The sequence below is a fragment of the Thunnus thynnus genome, chromosome 4, assembly GCF_963924715.1.
Source record: "Thunnus thynnus chromosome 4, fThuThy2.1, whole genome shotgun sequence".
NCBI lineage: Eukaryota > Metazoa > Chordata > Actinopteri > Scombriformes > Scombridae > Thunnus > Thunnus thynnus.
Window position 1 is genome coordinate 35,475,848 of NC_089520.1, and position 21,541 is coordinate 35,497,388.

The window sequence follows — 21,541 nt, forward strand, 5'->3', positions numbered from 1 at the left end:
AGCGAGAGCTTCCAAAAATATATGGACATGTTTCTTTGATTTTTTGCTCTCTATCATACTTTTAAAACCAACAAGACAAATTTGGACTGAAGTGAATGTACAACAAGCCCCATAACCTGATCACACCCAACAGGAAAGCATGAGCAGCCATCAACATCAGCTCGGCTTTATGGCGATAATATTTTTCTTGGCCACACATTGTGTGTGCAGCAAGAAAGAAAGATGCAGCCAAGCTGTCTTCTCTCGGCTGTCAGAGGAATGATGGAGAGGCCAAGCAGGCTTTTGTCAGGAGATCGGGGGGTGGGGGAGTCGGGGTGGGGTGGGGGGGTGGGTGGGTAGGGCTGTAGCGGCCATTTCCTGGTGGCTCTGCATTGGGAGGTGGGCAGCAGGCAGGGGGGCGGCCTGTCTCTTGTGCGTTGGAGAGGATATGTCTCAGAGCTACAAGTTGACAGGGGATTGACAAAGTCGAGTGAACACTAGCTGGCCTAACACTCGCAGCTAGAAAAGCCTGAGCGCCGCCAACTTGAAGCCTCTCACTTGCTCCCAGCTAAATATATAGCAAGTGACAAATACTGGTCAATAGACTGCACACTCAAGTGTGTGTGTCTGTGTTTGTTTTCATGTCTGTCTGTGCATGTGCACGGATATTTTTCTTGAGGAGCAGAGACACTATCTGTTTGTTTGTGTGTGTGTTTGTGTATGTGTGTGTTTGCGTGCATGCACATGTACTTTTTGTTGCCGTTTTAGAGAAGTTGCATTGTAGACACATTGCACATGATTGTGTATTTTTTATTTGCTCACTGTTTGTTTTGCATATGCAAAGTCTTGACTGTATTGACTGTTGGCATTTTATTGTCCATGTCTGTCTTTATCACTACACACATGTTAAATGTGTCAAAATATTCATTAAGTTTGGCTCAGTCTCAGTCAGACATAAAACACAGATGTTATACAACCTCCAAATGTTTAATATGCCAGTCACAGAATGGAACTACAAGACATTAAATATTTATTTTTAGATTTCCACATCCCTCTGAATGCATTTTTACAGCTAATACACACTTCTCCATTAGTGTGCTTTAGTTTCTCCTCCTAGTACATTTGTTTAAGGATAGGTTCACATTTAATACAGTGCTCACCAGCCATAAGTATGAAGAGTTGTTCATCAGTGTACTCATTCCTCTTCTCCATACTGGCTGTGTAGTGACACTTCCTAGTCGAACTCCAATGTAATGCATTTTAGAGTTCTAGAGATGTCTCTCATCTCTAACAGCAGAAGCATCCTAAGAAGGTATGGATGCATGGCCAGTGTGAAGAGGAGGAATCAGACCAATAACTGTCTCAGTAGACATATGGTATGTGAATATTGTTTGATGACAGACTCACTGTGTCACTGTGAAAGTGAACCTATCCTTTGCACACAGCTGTGTATTATGGACTGTTTCTCTGGTTGATGAACGCATCCACATTGGGAAAAAGTTGGAAACAACCTCAAGTGATGTCACTTGAGTCAGCGTCAGTTGGGGCCGAAGACTACAAGTTTGAAAAGTAAAAAAATCTGGGGGTGTGGAGTTAGTGAGTGAGGTGAGATGAAGTGAGGTTACTAGACCTCTGTAGCCCGCTCCTCATCCGAATCTCTGACCTAACTGTTGGTGGGTGAGTTGCATTGTGGGTAAAATAGGCACCAGCTTTTGACAAGGAAGAAGAATGTGTGGAACGTAAATGTATCCGATTTTGTCAGTGAATGTGAAAGACAACTTTGAGATTCGATTTTTTATTATAAATTATCTGGTTATTCTGCATCAATACCACAGTGAGGGAGGTACTAAAACTATACTGTATGATGTATTTCCACCTTAAACTTGAAAATCAAACACCTTTAAGCTTGTGTGTCACAACTTTTTCTGAGATTATACTCACCCACAATTATTTTCACTTTTTTTTAACTTACTTTTTTTTTTTTTTTAACTTAAGATGATTACTTTCAACAATTAAAAAGTCCCATGAGGAAATGCATGTGCACCTTCTTTTGCAAATTTGTAAATTGGCCTGTTTGAGGAAAGTTTTGTCAACAGTCAAAATCTTTTTAAATTCAATGCAATGTTCTGCAAGAGATATCTGGTTGACTGTTTTTGTAAGGAACAGTTTAATGCAGTGTTCCAATACTATATATCTATACAGTAATAAACTACAGAGTTGTATTGATCACTGTATTGTAGTTATTGGGACCATGTACAGTGTTAAACATAAATGTTAGCATTTGATGTACTGTACCAGAGTTAACTTATAGATCATTTTCATCTGCAGTCCCTTCAGCAGGTTACGATTAAAACATATAACAGCACAATAACAAACGGTTGAAAGCAAAAAACACACAGGACACATAATACAAAATACAAAACTGCACACAATAGCACATCACATACACCCACAATGTCAACTATAAATTAATAATGTAAGCTTGTCAAATTAAAAGCAAGATTATTTGCGACCATGAGATGAAATGTAGTCAGTGGTTACAGAACTGAATAGTTTTTAGCAGATTTTTTAATTTGGTTTTGAATGTATTGATTGAACTACAGTTCTTCATATCATCAGATAGGACATTCCACTGAGTTGTAGCTTTCACACAGAAAGCTGATTGCCCAAATGCAGTGTGACGAAATGCTCTGGTACAATCTTGTATTATATAACCATTTAAAATTTTATAAACTAGGTACAAATTTGAGAATAATCTAAAATTCTCAGAGCTCAGTAAATTGTATTTCTCCAGTACCCTACAGTGATGGAAATGCATCGGCTTTTTGAGTTTTTAGAGTTAGTTTGTGTAAGGACTCAAGAGGTTTTATGGCTGTTTCTCAAGCCTGCCCCCAACATGTGATGCAGTAAGACATATGAGAAAGAATTATAGCATGCATAAATATCTTGGCTGTGTCCAAAGAGAGACAGTTTCTAATATGTCTAAAATTTGCTAAGTTGTACTTTATGGTTTTAACCATTTTTTTTAAATATATGAGTTTATAAATTTAGATATATTTAGATTATACAAAGTCTAACTACATTAGATGTTGCGTGGATGAAAAGCATTGGTTTACTGACCTCTGTGGGTTTAAATGGCTGAACTTTTTACACCCAGCATCTCAGCTTGTGTGGTGAGGTGTGGTCTGTTGTACTTGTGACCACATAGTGCTACATTATATCCCTGCTGCACAGTGAACAAAGAGCCTACGGTCATCTCATCTAGTCAGCAGCACAATCAGAATCATGAGAGGAGGGCAGTTTAAAAAAAAAATCTGTATTCAGACATTATTGATAGCTGACTCTTACCACCCTTTCTATTTTAAAGAAAACTGTGCTGCCTATAGTCAGTTTGTAGACTAAAGAATGAAAGAGAACTGACCATTTCAAGAAAATATATACTGTTTTAGAAGGGAATTTTTTTACTTGAGTTGTTATAAAGGTCATATATAATCATAAATTATCTTTTGTCAAAGGAAGCACAAAATCATGCTATGTGCCTATAGTTGTTTGTATATAGTCTAGTATATAGTCTTACCCACTGTGTGTAAATCTACCATATGAATGTATGAATATAGGCCCATTTGACCATTTCCTTATACTTTAATATTTTGTTCATTCAACATTCAAGCATCTGAAGTTGGAATATTGATTTAAGAGAAGACAAACTGCTAGTGTGTATTCATCCTGCAAGTGGAACACTATGTGTGAGGATATCTGAGTTTAATATCCTGATGCTGTCAGCTCAACAAACAGATGAGTAATTGAATGAGTTATGAAAAATTGCAGATTTTTGGTAAAACTTTTAAACTCTTTGACAAAATTGTTTTTGTAAAGAGATAATAAACCCGCCTACTTAATAACTATATCTGGCTGCCCCAATCATATCACACTGGACTGATGCTGCTGTGATACATTAAAAGTCAGGAAAAATATGCAGGAGGGACCTGAGGGAAAAAGAAAAGGTAAAGTTGTGTGAAAAATAATAGACTGTTGCATTCCTGCTCTTTTGTCTTGTGTTGCTGAGCAGAGAACTTTGCTAAAGTCACTTTGTAATGTGTCTTTTAAACTGTGTGTCTCGCTCTCTTGCTCTCTTACTGTTTCTCCCTGCTATAGTCTCTTTTCCTCTGTGTGTGTCTGATAAAACAGTGCAGCAGATTATATACCTGCTTTTCCCAGCCATTAAACTTCCTCTGTCACAGTGGCCAGTCTGCACAGATAAATCTAGTGCTGAGGATATTTTGTGCCTTTTCACTCCTTAAAATACATATTTCATGATCTCAAACATGCAATTTTCACCTGTGTTGCTTTTTTTCCCCAAAGCTCTGCACAGACCTTTAGTAAATAAGGAAAACTCAATTCAGCTGTTTAACACCTAAAGTCTGCATCTTTTGGTTCAAACATGGATTCAGTACATTTATTCAGTGGAGTGGTTTGTGTGGAAATCTACTCCTCTACACAGGCCTCTCTGCCTGACAGAGTATATACTGATATATACAGAGGCCTATATACAGAAATAGCCTTGAAACAAGATACAGCAGCTAGACTAACCAGCAGATAGAAGTCAACAGTGTTGCTGAAGTGTATTGTACGGCAAAGCTGCAGTAAAGGGAACTGTCACTTCCGTGCTAGAATAATGTCTTTATAGTATACTTAACTGTACATCATGCTAGAAGCAATATTCCCCGATTTAAAACCAGAAATGCTACCAGTCTCACTGTGCAACATACTCCTCTATATGAGTTTGAATTGATCCTTGTTATTACAAGCAACATAATATGGATTGAATTGGAAGTTGAAATAGGAGTACACTTGATCACACTTTCTGAATTTCTCCCTCTTTTCCTCCTCCACATCTTCTACTTCCGCTTCATTTTTCCATCTTACTCTCTCACTTCTCACTGACATTTATCACTTGCCTTCTACTTCTTTCCTCATCCTTCACACTTCCTCTCTGTCCTTAAATCACCTCCTCCTCCTCCTCCTCACTGCTCCTCCTCCATCAGTCCATAATCAGGACAGCGGTTGTGGCCTGAGTCGCCCCCTCCTCAGAGCATCCAGGCAGATTACAGATCAGCTAAAACCTAGCGTGTTCATGGTGGACTGAATGTAGTCGCACATATGTTCACATCTGTCTTTCCATTGAATTGAATTTACTTAAAGTTCTGTTCAGGGCAAGGTCAGCTCAGGTTTCATTCTCTTTAATTCAGCTCAGTTCACTTCAGTTAAATGCAATTAATTTCAGTTTCACTCAATTGAATTCAGTTCAATTCGAGTCAAATTATTTAAATTCATTCCTATTTATTTCAGTTCGCAACAACATACGGTATACATTTCAACCATACTGACATAATAAATGATTTTTTGATATTTATGTATATGTGTATAATGTGTATATTTTGGGGCTTATTAAAAACTGCATTACTCTGAGATCATGTCAGAGTTTGGATAGAAATTTTTGCTTTTGGCTTCTGAAGTTTGTTTGTGAACATATATGCCACTTTCAGCAAATCAACTCCAGTATTCACGTCCATGTGTTTCCTGTAATGATGTGAACATAAATGACTTCAGCAATCCCCTTCACTCTCTCTTCCTTTCTCATTCTTCTAATCTCTCTCTCCAGTTATGACTGACAGCTGAGAGAGAGAGGGAGGAAGAGAGAGAGAGAGAGAGAGGCAGTGGAAGAAAGGAAGCGGGTGTTTTGGGGTATGGGGTGGGGGGCTGTAGTTTAGACTCAGATTTGCCTTTGTGGTGTCCCGGAGGCCAGGGAGCTGCTGGAGAGTCGGTCCAGTTCCCTCCATCCTTTACTTGGCCTCAGGTCTCATCAGTGCTGTTGTGGGGAATCTCATTTGTCACACACACACACACACACACACACACACACACACACACACACACACACACACACAGAATACAGCTGCAGCTAGAGTGAGAGCTGCCACTTGCAGCGGCAGAGGTGGCGACAGCGGTGGATTGGCCAGGGCTGGTGATTTGTGACGACAGGCTGGTATGACTGGCAGCTACAGTAGCAGCAGGCCAGTTACAACTAGTAACAGAGTGTCACTACACTTCCTGTTACCAACACAGGGAGCATAGACAGGACTACAGCGATTAACTTAAACCAGGGTTACACCGATATATGGATCAATACTGGCCTTTTATTAACAGCACTGGGAGTAATAACCTGTCCTATGTAGCTGGAGTCCTTATTTCCATACAGGAAATCAAATCTTGCATAAAGCAGTTATTTGGTGTTCTATCATTGGCAGAGCAGATGGTCACACTGAGCCTGATTGCATCCTGCCACACAACACAAGAGGCACAGACTCTGAACAACAACCCACATTAGCTTTCCTGCTAAAGTCTCCTTATCTACCTTACAAACATGAACACAAGTCTTGTCCTGCACCTTAACTTGTTGAATGAGCCACCAAGCAAACATTCACCAGGGAAAAGTGCTGCAACATCAGTTAGCATAGCTAATTAGCTGCTCATTTAACAGCATGTAAACATACCTGCAAATGTCACATCAGACCTGTTAGATGCTGGTGTGATTCTTATTCTTCAATACCACTGCTAACAATGCGCTGTCTGCCCATGACTTGTAGCTTCAGCAGTTTGTTTACTTTGTCTTCGTTGTGTAAGGTGTAACACTGGCACTCAGCTGTGAATCAATCAAACATTTAATAACTTTAATGTCAGGACCTGATGAAGATTCAGAAACAAATGGTTAAATAAAATATGTGGACTGGATTTGTGTAGATTCTTCACATTTATCCAGGTAGTACAGTGCCAGGTTGAAATAAAACCATCCATTGGACAGCAGTTGTTCATTTGTACATGTTTCACTACTCACTCAAGGGTCTTCATTAGTTCTGCTAGCTTACTGGAAGAGCAGGACATTTTTACCTCTGTGGATGGTTGATATTATCACAAGAGTCACATACACACACCTCCTCTCTCTCTCAAACACACTTTCTCTCTCTCTCATACTGTGTGTCTTGCATGTGTGTGGTTACTGTTGTTCTCTTGTATCCATAAGTTGTCTCTTGGTCTGTAACTGCTGTTCACGACTGGATTCTTGAGGCTTTGCAACAAGTTGTTCTTATTCAAAGGTAGACAGTTAGCTGACAGTGTGAGGTCCTCCAGTAAACAAAAGGTGTAACTTGGATATTTATATTTTATTATATTTAGCACATTCATGGAACATGTTCAAGTTTCAAGACAATCTGCTAATTATTTTGATATTTATGTACAGTACATTTCTTGTCATTATGGTTCATTCTCTAAAATCATGAAAAAATGACTCACGGCTTGAGTTTGAATACTTATCAGACACCAAAACACTGCACAAAAGTTTTCTCTGAGACAGGATTTTACAACCCTGGAAAGTTATCATGGCTGTAACTATTTTATCTTCCATTGCAATAATTGTGAGGTAAACAGGCACCCCATTACACAGCAATCTACCAGGAATGTGTGCATCTCAAAAAAGATGAGCCAGGTTCAACATTTTTGCCTAATGACCCTGCTTTTTTTGCCAGAGCCCTCTGCATTGGTACCTCCGCCATTCAAATGAATGAGGGGACTGCGTTTTTTCACACAAGCTAAAATCTGTCTGAACATGGCCTAAGACTTGTTAATTCAAATTTTACTTCAGGAATAACAAAGCCTGGGCTCTTGACACATGGGTGAATAAGGTCAACAAAGAAGGAGAATGGGATCCCCAGAAAATTAAGACAGGGTGTACAGACTGTACCTAATTCCACTAAAATTCATTCCTACACATCTGCCAACCACTCCACCCTAGCAACCACACACCCCTTAAGAACCAACTATAAAAAACATGTCAACCATCGGTATTCTTCACACTTAATATTCCAAACTTCCAAGCAGCTAAACATATTTTTCACAGGTAGATTTGACTTTTAAATGAATAATTAGCAATAAATAAACCCACCTAGATGTCTGAACACATTTACAACTTCTCTACAATTATGCACAGAAATGTGAAACAGCTTCCTTGCAGGCAGTGTTTAACAGTGTGGTGATAAAAATGATCTAATTAACCCAACACAGATGTTGAGATGAAAGTTAAAAAAAAACTGTTTTTGCATTAGTCTATATCACTAACAGTTAAAAGATACAATATCTGAACTAAAATAACCTGCAAATAATTAATTTATTCATTGTTATCATTATTGATATGACTATCCTGGGCTTTGGAAGAGAAGGTTTTGAGTCCGTGATGTGTTGTATGTCCCATGATATTAAACAATATCAATCTGTTCAAAAATGTTCATATGCTATTTCATTTTTGAGGGAGATACTGTGACATTAATGATGATGATGATGGTACATGACTGAAATATTGAGAGACTTATTGTAGTTGAGATTAGAGCTTTCCTTTGAGGGACACTTCATTTTCCATATCATAACTGCTGGTTAACAGCAGAAGGACCAGCATATGACACACTCTCATTCCCTTCTGAGTGAGCTGATGAGTGAGCATGTCCTTTCTGTGATTGGTGCAGGTGAGTCAGTATACCTTCGCCATGTGCAGCTACAGAGAGAAGAAGGCGGAGCCTGTGGAGCTCCTCCAACTGGATGGCTACACTGTGGACTACACTGACCCCCAGCCAGGTAACACAGTTGTGCAGTACACAACAACAACTAATGCCAAAAAGAACACATCACTCTTGCTTTTAGGTTCATTACATTTATCAGTCAATTCACAGTTTATGGCATCTAGTTTACCAGAATTTCAGCACAGCATTGAATAACATTTTATCATTATAATGACTTAAAATCGAATACAGGTTGGATTACGTTTTCCACTAAACATATGCTATTGCTATTTAGTATTACATAAATATACACTTTAGTCTTCCCTGGTTCCATGAGAGGCCACAGATGGTAAATCACAGGCTGGATGGATTTAAGTTAAACTTGAGTTTTGATTCTGTGTGTTGGAGGTTTGAAGTTTGCCCAGCCTTCAATGGGAGCCCACACATCTTCACCTCAAAAGTTCACAGATTACATTTCACCTGATACACTGACAAAAAAGGAAAAAAATGTAGATACAGGCCCATTACCTACAAGAGGCTACCTGTGACTTTACAGTAACTAAAGGGTGCTCTCACACCCTCCTTGTTTAGTTCAGTTGAATCGAACTCTGGTTCGTTTTACCCCTTGGTGCGGTTCGTTTGGGCAGGTGAACACAGCAATCACACTCAAGTGTGGACCAATGCTACCAGACCGAGACCTTGTTTAAGAGGTGGTCTTAGTCCGGTTATAAACGAACTCTGGTATGGTTCGTTGTGGTATGAACGTGATCTGACCTAGATCTGACCCAACTGCAGGAAGCACTGCGCATTTTTTGAATTAAAGCCTTCTGCGCTGTGCATTGTGCTCCCTTCTCCTCTTCAGCCGACTGAAGGTAGCACGTTTTCTTCGTGAAATGTGAAGCAACACATTGTTTTCTAGACGTTGCCTTAAAGTGCCTTAAAATGTGTCATTCTGCTTGCATATTTTGGCTTGGTATATGGCCCAAATGACTGACACCATTTATAAAGCACGTAATTTAGCTTTTATTTATCATTATTCTTGTTAATAAGAATAAGAAAACAGTTGAAAAGTAGTCACTGGTGTGCATCTTTCAGCACCATGGAGAGGTGGAGAGAGAGAGATGCTGTTTATTTCAATAATAACAATAGCACACTTTAATTGCTGATAGAAAATTTGTTCAAAGACAGAGAGACAAAGAGAGAAAGACAGTCAAGTCCTCTCTAAGTGTTGTAGCCTATCTACCGATTCTGAAAAACAAATTCTCTTTTCTCCACCTGCCAACCCCACAAGATTTCTGACCAATGAACAGACTGACAGCTCCCACATGGCTTTTGTTGATACATTTTGGTTTGCCTCAAATTTACCAAACTGAACCAAAGGGAAAATGCAGCAAAGTAGAAACTCATCCATTGATTCAGACCAAAGCAAACAGACTATAGGAGTGAAAATGACCTAAGACTTCCTTTGACTGCCTCACAATAAGCAGGTTCAAGACTTCAAGATATTCTGCCCATGTTTGTGAAATTATAGACCTAGAACCCGGGTCATGGGCACTAATGCTATGATTGGCCCACCAAACCAGAAGGTTGGGATTAGACATACCATTATTAGTTGTTATGTTTAGGTATAAACCATGAGATGGTTTAGGTATACTGATGGAACAGCTTTACTGCAGGTTTAGTTTAATATTAGAAATAGCTGGAGTTTAATAGATTCAGTTTGGTTAAGGTTAGAGGAAGAATACGGGAACTACTGCTGTCTTTGCCCATAACTGTGGAGGTATCCATAAGAACACCATATACTGTCATTCTATTTGCATTTTACCATGAAAAGGAGCTTTAGGAAGTGATGCTTGAGCTGTGTGCTATTGTACTCCACTAAGCTTTTCAGGTGGTTGAAAGAAACCACACACTTGCAACAGAACACCTGGGGCTAGATGAATAAACAATGCGTACGCACAAAAACCATGCATACAACATTTACCACACATAAACTGCTATTTATGAAAACAGAATGTGTGCACCTCATGCATAGCTCAGACCAGGCATACATGTTTTTCAGAGCCAGCAGGTCATATGATGAGTCTGAGATGAAATATAAGGTGAAAGACAGAATCTAACAAGTAAAACATTTTTTTGTTTAGGTTGTTAACCAACTACACTGACTGTGTGATTTTGATGCATCTACACAGCGATCTGTAAAATCAGACCAATATTATCATTCTTTTCATTTATATAGGAGGCATCATTTTATTTTATCCTTAACTGTGACGCACCCTGTAAAGTCGGTTTTGATATGAGTGGTACAAACTAATGATTGATTACATTTCTAATGTTTAGTAATGATGATGAGATATCACTTACAATGTGATGAATTAATGATGTGGATGGTATAAATATCCACAGACATGTGTAATGGTCATATGTAATGACAGTTGTTGGAGAACCTCGCTGGTGCAGCACAATCAGTGAAACTGCACTTCTTTCCTGATTGTTTCACTGACAGATCTACAGACTAATGGTACAGGCAGTGAATTGATATAAAAATGGCTGTTTCAGGTCAGCCAGTTCCACCATGACTGAGATTTATAAAACAGAACCATGTACACACAGCTCTATCTGATGAAAATAATTTTTATGGATATTTCTGTCTTTGTGCGTACACACAGTTTTAGTCATGAATCTACACATAGTTTCTGTCAGGATGCATCACTGTCATATTTCCCAGGGTTGCTGCACCTTGATGTCCATAATTTCTCACAGTCGCTTTCTGGATTGGATTTTGGCTATAGGAAGAGAAAATTTGAAATGATTTTTTAAATGTTCTTTCATTTATTGTCATTTTTACAGCTGTTTGTTTTTACAAAGATGGATTTGTGATCCTAATGTTACGACATACTTTAATCAAGATTTTTTCCGTCCTTCAGGCCTAGACGGTGGTCGGACATTCTTCAATGCTGTGAAAGAGGGCGACACTGTGATCTTTGCCAGTGATGATGAGCAGGACCGGATTCTATGGGTGCAGGCTATGTACCGGGCCACCGGCCAGTCACACAAGCCAGTTCCTCCAACCCAAGTCCAAAAACTCAACTCTAGGGGGGGCACAGCACCGCAGCTTGATGCACCGATATCTCAGTTCTGTAAGTTGTTAACTCTCAGTTCTTATTTGTCTTTTGGCTCTCATACAACACAAATGCTTAACCCCAAACAGGCTGCTGCCATTTCATTGCCTTTAATTGGCTTAGTTGCTAAATTGATGATCTAACATAAGCATGATTTCTTGCTTTACAACCTATGTTCAATATAATTTTTATTCATACTGTAAAATAAAAATGTCTAAATCTGAACATTGATTTGCAGACCTTGGGTTGAAGGTAGAGTATCTATGGTCACATTTTGTTTTAATCAAAGAAATCAACAACAATCAATTAATAACGTTAGAATAAAAAGCTGATTTATTTTTATTATTCAAGGATTCTTGCTCTCTTTTATTGTGTTTAATGTCTCACTCTGTCTTTTACTGTACAATTGTGCCTGCAACTGTTTTACATATCAGCCAATGATTTCCGTAGTTTGTCTTCTTCCTGGTCATGTTCGGTACATGTTTTCAACTGTTACTGTTACTGTGCTGTTCTTTCACTGCACTTCTCTGTGCTGCTTCGCTCTCTGTTGTAGAACTACTGTAGTGTTAAAGTGTCGGTGGCTTTGCTGTGTGTCTTTATGTTTCTCTGTTTGTTCCTTCTTCCTCCTCTTCTTCTTCTTCTAAACCCTGACCCTGCTATCTTGTAGCTGGATTAAAGGGTAAGTGCTTTCCTCCCCTTTCTTTCTCTTTCCTCCTTTTGTTGTACATCATTCTTCCTCTTCTGAAAACTTACTGTTTTCCTATTTCTGTCCAATGGGACAGAAATACAGGAGATACTAACTTTGTTGTAATTTGAAGATGCATGCAGAAATGATTTGCTTTGGCTGTGCTTCTGTCTACATATATGTCATCTGTCCAGCAGGGTTTGACAAGATGTACTCTATGGATCAGCCTGCATACTGTAGGTGTTGCATTATAGGTTAGGGTTATGTTTTATAATTGCTGTGTTTTCATTAGAACTTTATGTTTGTAATTGTTTCAAAGCCATAGTATGTCTATTATTTAACAAACCTGAATTGAGATAGTTGCTATATCACCACCATCAGAGAAATGATCCCCAAACTGCAAATGTGGTGTATTTTTATTGATGGTTAGGATGTTTTTTATTATATACAAAGTCAGATTTGGAGAGGAAGCCTTCATTTTTTATTTAGCATTTTTTAAAGTGTATGCAGCAGCATTTACAGTCAGACTTTTTGCTTCTTATGGGCTGTAATTACATTTAAATCTGAAGATGATGCACAGCAATATCTATGAAGTGAGATTGTCCATAGTTGGGATTGCTCTTTCATGAATGTTTCAAAGTTGTAGAATGTATGGTTTAATGGACTTTTAATGTTTTGAACACTGAAACGCTGTTATAGCACTGCCATTATTGTATATAATTGTACGTCAGTTTTTTATGTACATCTTTGGTCAGAGGAAGGCAGTTTTAGGTTGAAGAAAGACTGAAAGAAAATATCAACAAATACATCACGCTGCAGGTCATATGGGCCTGGTCTTCTAATGACCCTATCTTATTTAGTGGGCTGGTCACTTACTCAAAATATTGCATCCTCTGCTACCTCTCTTCAGTGACAAGCTAATGTTAGTGTCTTACAACAGTCTTACCTTTCTCCATCATTTTTCCATCTATTGTGTTGAATGCTTCCATAAATTACATCTCAGATGGTTTGATATCATGATTATCCGTTCAGCATAGCATACTCTTTGAATATTGGTGAAGAAAGCCTAGTTAGCAGATACTGATAGGACAACTGGGCAGTCTCAGTTGGACAATGCATTTTAGAAACTAATACATAGTTTACTATTTGTGTTTGCTGCCTGTCATGTGAATCTAAGAAGTTTTCAAGAAAATAAAATGCTTAAACTCAAACCCTCATCCTTTACAAGCATAGACACATTTAGTCTTCCCCTCCCCAGCTCTGACACAAGTTCTTATAGGACTTCATAAATGTTCTTCCATACTATATACTATATGAGTGTGCTTAATGAGTATACTATACTCATTGACTTGCTTTGTAGCAAAATTAATGGCTGTGATAATACTGAGCAGTGTGAATGTATATTTATGTTTTATGTATGTGAATGTATCTGTGTGTTAGCCAGACATCAACCTATGACATGTATATATTTTCTCACATCTGAAGGCATTATTCAATTGCTTTCTTTAGTTAGTAAAAGATTATATGCAAAACCATGTGGGGGAAGGCATGAACTTTAATAAAAACTGTTAAACTTACAAAAAAATGTTTTAAGAAAATGTCATCAGACTATCTGTGGAACACAAAATGCACAATAACCAAAAACCAACTGAGATAGAAATGGCTGCAAATCAACACAACAAATAAATGAAAAACTGCTTCCTACTTGCCAGTGGCAGCGACGGCACCTAACGTGCATTTGTTTAAGTGAATTTACTGAGCGAGCTGTTTTTGACACAACCACTGGAGTCCCACTGAGTCCCAGCAGCTGGTAATTACCAAGTTAAAAGTGCAAGGCCATGAATTATACAGTGTGGTTGCTGCACAATTAAATCAGGCGGCAATCAGTCAATGTTACCAAATAACTACTTGCCTGTTCACACCTGGATCAGCGCAATGAATAACATCATGTCACCCCCACCCACCCACCCCTGACCCAATTCAAAATAGACTATGTTAAAACATTGTAACAACAAAGACAGAATTAAGAGTTTTGTTTTCAGTTGCTGAGAGGTGAAACTGATGTTCACAGTTTACTCTTTTTCTTGTTATGATGACTGACAGGTAATTTTTTTTTCTTATCATTCTTTTCATGATTCTTTTTTCTTTTTTGACAAATATGCACATATACTGATGCTAATTCTAACTTCCTGGCCCTCTGGAGCAGTGAATAGTTTACAAATCTCTGGACTGCTCTGCTAACACAACTTCTAACTGTATAGCAAACAGTAACACAGTGGCAGTTTCATCTTCTCCTCTCTTTCCTGCTCTCTCTCTCAATGTCCCTTTAAAATTTTCACCAGCCTGGTTATGAAGTTACTGTCATGTATTAGGGAATGATTAGGGAGAATGTCACTGTCACTAAGTCAAAATGTTTGACCCAATGACCTTTTCATGAACTTAGAAAGATAGCTTTGTTTAATGATGGCACTTTCCAATGGTTTTTATGACCATAAAGGCCAACACACACACACACACACACACATAGAGTGCATGACACATGTTAAAACATCCATTATTTTTCTATGTAAGGGCATGCAGCAGTAGCGTCAACTCACTGGAATACTGCACCGTCTTATTTCCCAGCATCAACATGGGTCGATTCTTCAGAAAATGACTAACATTCAGTGGCTACTGTACCATGACTACTACTGCTGTCTGTGTGAAGCGTACAGTGTGTTTCAGGCATCTACTAACACAAGCATCTGATGTGTGTTGCACTAGAGTTAGGATAATGGTCATAACCCATGCATGTCATCATTTACTTTGATTCCCAATTATGAAAATCAGCAAAATTATACAGTATTCACTCAACATGTTATTTGTGTTTTAGGTAATATTTGACTTTAAGTCCCACATTTAGCATTCATAAGCAGTATGCAAACATATAAGGTATATGGTTTATAACACACTATAATGTATTTGTAAGCAGATACTGTATATCTGTGGGCACTCATAACTGGAGGCTGGTGTATAAACAGATAATTAACATTACAATATAGTAAAGTACAGCTGTAATAATATAAAATATGTCTTCATGGACATAGATAGATCTGTTTATAGCTACATTATAGTGTAAACCGTGTCTTAAGTGTTTGTATACTGCTTATAAACGCTAAATTGGTGGACTTTAAGTAAAGGTTTGTACCTATATTTAAGTGTGAACTTTTACTATGATAAATGAAAAGTTCATTGTATTAAAATCTCAGTATTTGCACTGGTATGCATTAACCCACCAGTTGTTGAGTGGTTACTACTGACTCATATGATTTTATGAGCTCTGTTAAAATCAGATCAAGAAGATAAACAATGAGCAAAAATGTGAAGAGGTGAAGAATCGAAATCTGGCAGCTCCATGCACCAAAACTGCAGATCTCGACCATTGCTATACTTGAGTTCAACACAGTTCACAGTTGAATTTGAAGACATCAAAGCTGAACTAGAAAAAAATCTCTCTCAACTCATTGCTGATATTTTAAAACCTAAAGTTGTGTTGAGTTGGGAGGCTGTGACAAAATTAGGAAGCGTATCCTCATGATTAATATTGTAGGTTAGAGAGAGATGTTAGGTGTTAGGGGATCAATGAAGATGGTAAATGGTATATGGACTGCATTTATATTTTGCCTTTCTAGTCTAATTGACCACTCAAAGTGCTTTACACTACATGCAAACATTCACCCATTCACACACACATTTATACACTGATGGCAGAGGCTGCCATGCAACCTGCTCATCAGGAGCAATGCAACGCTTCCTAGCCAAAGCGCCTCACAATGTTTCTATGCTTACCCATTCACACAGACACTCACACATGATGATGCCCAAGCACATTTCGACATGCCGACTGGAGGAGCCGGGGATATTGAACCACTGATCTTCTTATTAGTGGACAACCTGCTCTACCTCTGAGCCACAGCTGCCCAGATCTTCATGAGTGTAGAGACAGAAAGATCTAGATGTGTTTGTGTGTTTTTCATGGTCAGTTCACAAAAAAAGCAAGCCACGTGTTAAATAGCCCCAAATGCTTTTGACCACCAAACCCAGGACCAGCAGTGTGGCCATTGCCTCCCGGTTCCTCTCCTCTGGATCTATAAATGAATAGCAGCCATCAATCATTGTCAGGGCCGTCCTCCCCCAGCCCAGACGGATGGGGGTGACTAATGTCACTGCATGTTACTGTCCAGCCCTCCCGCCTCCACTCCTGCTCACTCACATCAAACAGACCTGACAGGCCAACAGCTACAGACCAAAGGGGCACCGCAATGTCACCTTTTTAGATTTTTTGGGGGAGGGTGGGGGAGGACTTGTTGAGGGGACACAATCAGCTTCCAGCATCCCACTCTTTGTTTTGTTTGTTGATTGACAGCTGGGGTACCTTCATTCAGCAGTGAAGAGGATGTCAGACAAATCCCTTGATTACTGTACAGCTCATTATAACCTTCATTCACATGTGTCCCAGGACTGTGTCCACAGTCCACTGTCTTCACCTAAGACCAAAGTGAAATTGAATCTATGATGAGCTGTACAGTTATCAAAAAATAAATCCCTGTGGAGTGTTACCACTGACCCACTTGGGAGTTTCCTGTGGATGTCCAGTAAGAGCTGAAACCTGTAACCCTGATGAGAATAAACACTGATGTGTACGCTTCATCAGAATGAATTGAGTTACTCTGTTACTATGGTACAAGATTTTTAGTAGTGGACAAGGCTGCTTTACCAATTGGGCAAAGCATACACATGTCCCAGGGCCCCAAAAGCTCTGGGTTCACTGTAGGTCAGTTCACAGTAGGTGTTTGGTCAATTGATGACTTACAAAGCATTTGGGGGGATTTGCACCACTAATACAATACATTATTATGTAATCTTGTGGCATTATCTTGAAGAAGAGTTCTGTGTAAAAATCAACTTCCAAAACTTTAATTAGTTTATTTTAGAATATGCTTACATGGTTAAGATGTGAGTACAAGCTGGTGTCTGGGACTCAAAATATCTATGGTGTGCTGTGTGCGCTGGAGTTGAAGAGACCTTGGGCACAACAGGGGCCCAATTTTTGGTGCAGAACAAGGATCAGTTCTTTCATCATGCATCAAATGTATGTTTTTGGTCTTTGTGACAAACATGACAGGCAGGATTTTTGGTGTTAGAAGTTTAGGCACACCAGATAAAGCTTGATCAATTCATGTGTTGTAAAAGATTTTATCGCCATATTTAGCCTTTTTTTACTCCCATACCCCTGGAGACACCAGAAAGGTCACCTAGTAGTGACATTGTTGTGAAACTAGTTTGTCTTTAGTCAGCCTCTACTCCAAAACACTGTTTTAGTTATAGGGCAAAAGCAATAAAGCACACCATTGCCACACAACATCTTCTTATACAGTATCTGTGAATGCACTGACATATAAATCCCAAATCCAAGAACGTGGAGCAGGTACCCCCTCCTCTTTGTACCCCAGCAAAGCCTGGTGTAACCAGTTTGCAGGTTTGCAGGGATTTACAGCCCCCTTAGTCATTCACCCATCCCTCCATGATGTAGGTATAGCCACCACAGTTGAGATTAGGAGGCCCCCCCATGTTCTTGACTTGTTCTGAGATGTTCATGGCAGTGATTACTTATGGGCCACAACAGGGGTCTGGGGCCACCAACACTGCAGTGAAGTGGCATTAGGAATGGGGAAGCTTAATGGTAAAGGGGCGACTGAAGGATAGGGTAAATATGGGTAATGCAGTTTTGGACCTTGGTTATTCTTGAGTTGTAGGGTTAAGGCACATGGCTTAACATATGCAGTAACTGGCCTATTAGTGGTTAATGCAATGTACCGTTTTATTAAGCAGTAGACTTGTCCAAAGCATAGAGAAGTGATAACATTAGTCTTGCAGTCCATTTAGCTGTACAGCACTTCCATATGCTGAAGGCTTCCCTTTTATTGGATATTCACAATGTCAGTGCATTTTAATGAGCCCACTGGGAAAACAACTGAAGAGTGTACAAATTTTTTGTTTGCTGTCTTTTCTAATTGTAGTCACTCTTATGTCAAGAGAGACTGTTTAGCTATTTTACTGTTAAAGGAATATTCTATGTTTATGACATCAGCTGATTTCTAGTAGTACCCAACTAACAGCTACATGATTTTATACCAGTATTTTGATTAGCTGTTGAAAAATTTGAAAAATAGCTAAAACAAATGTAAAAGTGGGAGAATTTAGCTTGGTTACATTTGAAATGGGTAATGTCATGAATACTCTCTGTTTCCTCACAAACTGTGACCTTGAGAAAGACAATTACAGTAAGTCTGTTCATGGGTGCGCCTACTGTATGCAGTTTGCAGTGTGATTGCAGCATTTTATTGCTGCCAGCTGGGGCACTCATCAGTGTTTGTAATCTTCCTTCCAAGAACTCACAGACTCTGACTTTAGAACAGCCTTGTGGTCTTGCAACTTGCATACATTGGCCATGTAGCTAATGCAGCATTTCACTAGTGCAGCAGCTGCTGTCCTGATCAGTATATCTACTACACTTGATGCATTCTGCATCTACAAGTGTTTTGGCAACACCCAAAACAAAATAAATGTAGTTACACACAATGTATAAGTGGAAAAAAACAGACTTTAAATCTAAAAAGATGTTTAGAGCTGTGTAGTTTGAAGAATATAGACATGAATGTATGAATATGCATGAACACAACATGACCCCAGACCTCCGAACTAACCTTCAACCTCCAGATCAGCAGTCACCTCCTGAAAGCTACCCGGGAAACTCACACTTCCTGTCCACCTTAACTTTATCCTGCCTGTTGAGTCAACACTGGTAACCCTCATGAAGGGCCCATAATGGAGTCTAATTCTGGAAACAATAATAATGATAATAATAATAATAATAATAATAATAATAATAATAATAATAATAATAATAATAATAATAATAATTGATTGGCACATTTTTGAATTTGTGACATTTCATGTTGATCATTGATAAGCTGAAAACACATGGCCGCCGCTGCAGCACTATGGCGCATCATGTGACGCACGTCAAGTGCCGCCCCTACCATTAATAGAAAGTGTTGCGCTTCAGTGCATCAATAGGAAGACAGTAGTTGTCTGAATGTAATTCCAGTTCTAAGATTATAGCATGGGACAATGAAATGCCATGGGTGAGTTGCCTATTGCAGTTGTCCATTTTTGATTAAAAACTTAAAAAAATAATAATCTGAGCTGTGAGATTATATTTTGAAAGCATCAGATAAACCAATGATTAATTAATTTTTGCCTTGTAGATACAAACACAAGTGAAATAGTTAAAACTACAGTGAAAAGCAAGCAACAAACTAGTAAATAACATCTGTAGTTGGGCCAACATTGTATTGAAGTACAAAACAGCTTTTACTCTGGTGTGTGCCTAGCTGCCGCCGGTGTGAGAGTTGTACATAGAAAATAATAGGGGCGGCTGTTTTGACGCGCGCCATTCAGCAGTGGTATATTTTGGCCTTTATGGTGAGACTGCATTGGATAGGACACCAAAATCATCATTTCAGTAGGTATAGTATTCAAGGAGTTTTCAGTTATGTAGATAACAGAGTTTATTTAAAAAGTTACACAATAATTTTGTGAAACTGGAAGCCATTATGAATTATGACTTTGGTGTTTCTACATTTTGTAGAATCTAATTAAATTAGTTAAGTGTATAAGCCTTGTTGTGAAGTGTGCACAGCATTACTTTATTGTGGGTACTTTATCAGATTATTTGATTTTATTACATATTACCTATGAATTAATTCAGTGCCAGGGTGAACTTTATTCTTGTTTTTCTGTCAGGCTCTGACATTAGCCCTCTGTTTCTTTCTGTCTCCTCATTGGATGGGTAAATGGTTGTGCACAGATGCTGATAGAGCCCAGAAGCATGGCATGGACGAGTTTATTTCAGCCAACCCCTGTAACTTTGACCACGCCTCGCTGTTTGAGCTAGTACAGCGTCTCACCCTGGACCACAGACTCAATGACTCCTACTCCTGTCTGGTAAGAAAAGGCTTTATATGATTGTCACTCTGTAATTGTCACCCATGGTGTTACGCACAGTTGTACTCACCAAAAGTCGGTAAAGTGGCCATGTTACACCATATGATGACACAATACAGGTACAGCTAAGGTCTTGTTCAAACTTGGCTTTAAATGTGCATATTTGGAAAGGTCTAAATAACTCAAATTTCATCCTCCTCACATGAACTGAGCTGAATGTGAAGCTAATTTTATAGGTGGCGCGACTGCATGTAAAGTCAAGAGACATGACTGCAGGCAAGCATGAACTGGCCACCGGTTCATGTGACCTGAAAATATGTCAACTTAGGAAAAACTTTTCCATCCTAAAGCTTTATGACTCCAATTAATGAATGTACAGAGGAGATCAGGCTGGAGGATATTAACACAAAGAACAGGGGTTCATAGTAAGTTTTGAGATCAGTCAGTGTCTGAGCTGTCTGACTCAAACACAACACAGGTACACTACATACATGTCCAAAAGTTAATGTCTGTACAGTTGTTACATCTGCTGCATAAACAATCCAGTGGTTCAATTCATGTGAATAAAGCATGACAAAGATTCACTTCAGATTCTGAACACAGGTTAAGACACTCTGAGGACGCACTGAGACGCAGTTACTCACATTCACATTCAGAGGCGGACATGTCCACCTATCTATGTTGTATCTGTGGGTAAAGATACCAGTATTGTGAAGTCTTGAATGGCATGTGTATATGTGTATGAGCGTCTGGTTACAGACGAGGTGACAGCAGTGATTGTGTACGTTACCCACAGGGCTGGTTCAGTCCCGGTCAGGTGTTTGTCTTGGATGAGTACTGCGCTCGCTACGGTGTTCGGGGCTGTCATCGGCATTTATGTTACCTGAGCGATCTGCTAGAGAGGGCAGAGAATGGAGCCATGATCGACCCCACCCTGCTGCACTACAGCTTCGCCTTCTGTGCCTCCCATGTCCATGGAAACAGGTACAAATCAAACTGCTCACTTGTCTGAGGTTGTTTCCCCACAGGTACAAACTACCCTTAGATGCTAAAATGTAGTATTTTTTTTTAATTTCTAAAACTCAAGTTGGAACAGGGAA

General features: G+C 39.0%; 1 protein-coding gene across 2 annotated transcripts in view; it reads left to right on the forward strand.

The window, feature by feature from the left end:
• cadpsa (Ca2+-dependent activator protein for secretion a) overlaps nucleotides 1-21,541 on the forward strand; it is a 198,649-nt gene that overhangs the window by 97,485 nt on the left and 79,623 nt on the right. For both annotated transcript variants that reach the window (XM_067588510.1, XM_067588509.1), the window contains exons 10-13: nucleotides 8,553-8,661; nucleotides 11,513-11,725; nucleotides 20,305-20,441; nucleotides 21,238-21,425. In XM_067588510.1, the coding sequence (XP_067444611.1) occupies nucleotides 8,553-8,661; nucleotides 11,513-11,725; nucleotides 20,305-20,441; nucleotides 21,238-21,425 (647 nt within the window). The remainder of the gene's footprint in view (nucleotides 1-8,552; nucleotides 8,662-11,512; nucleotides 11,726-20,304; nucleotides 20,442-21,237; nucleotides 21,426-21,541) is intronic.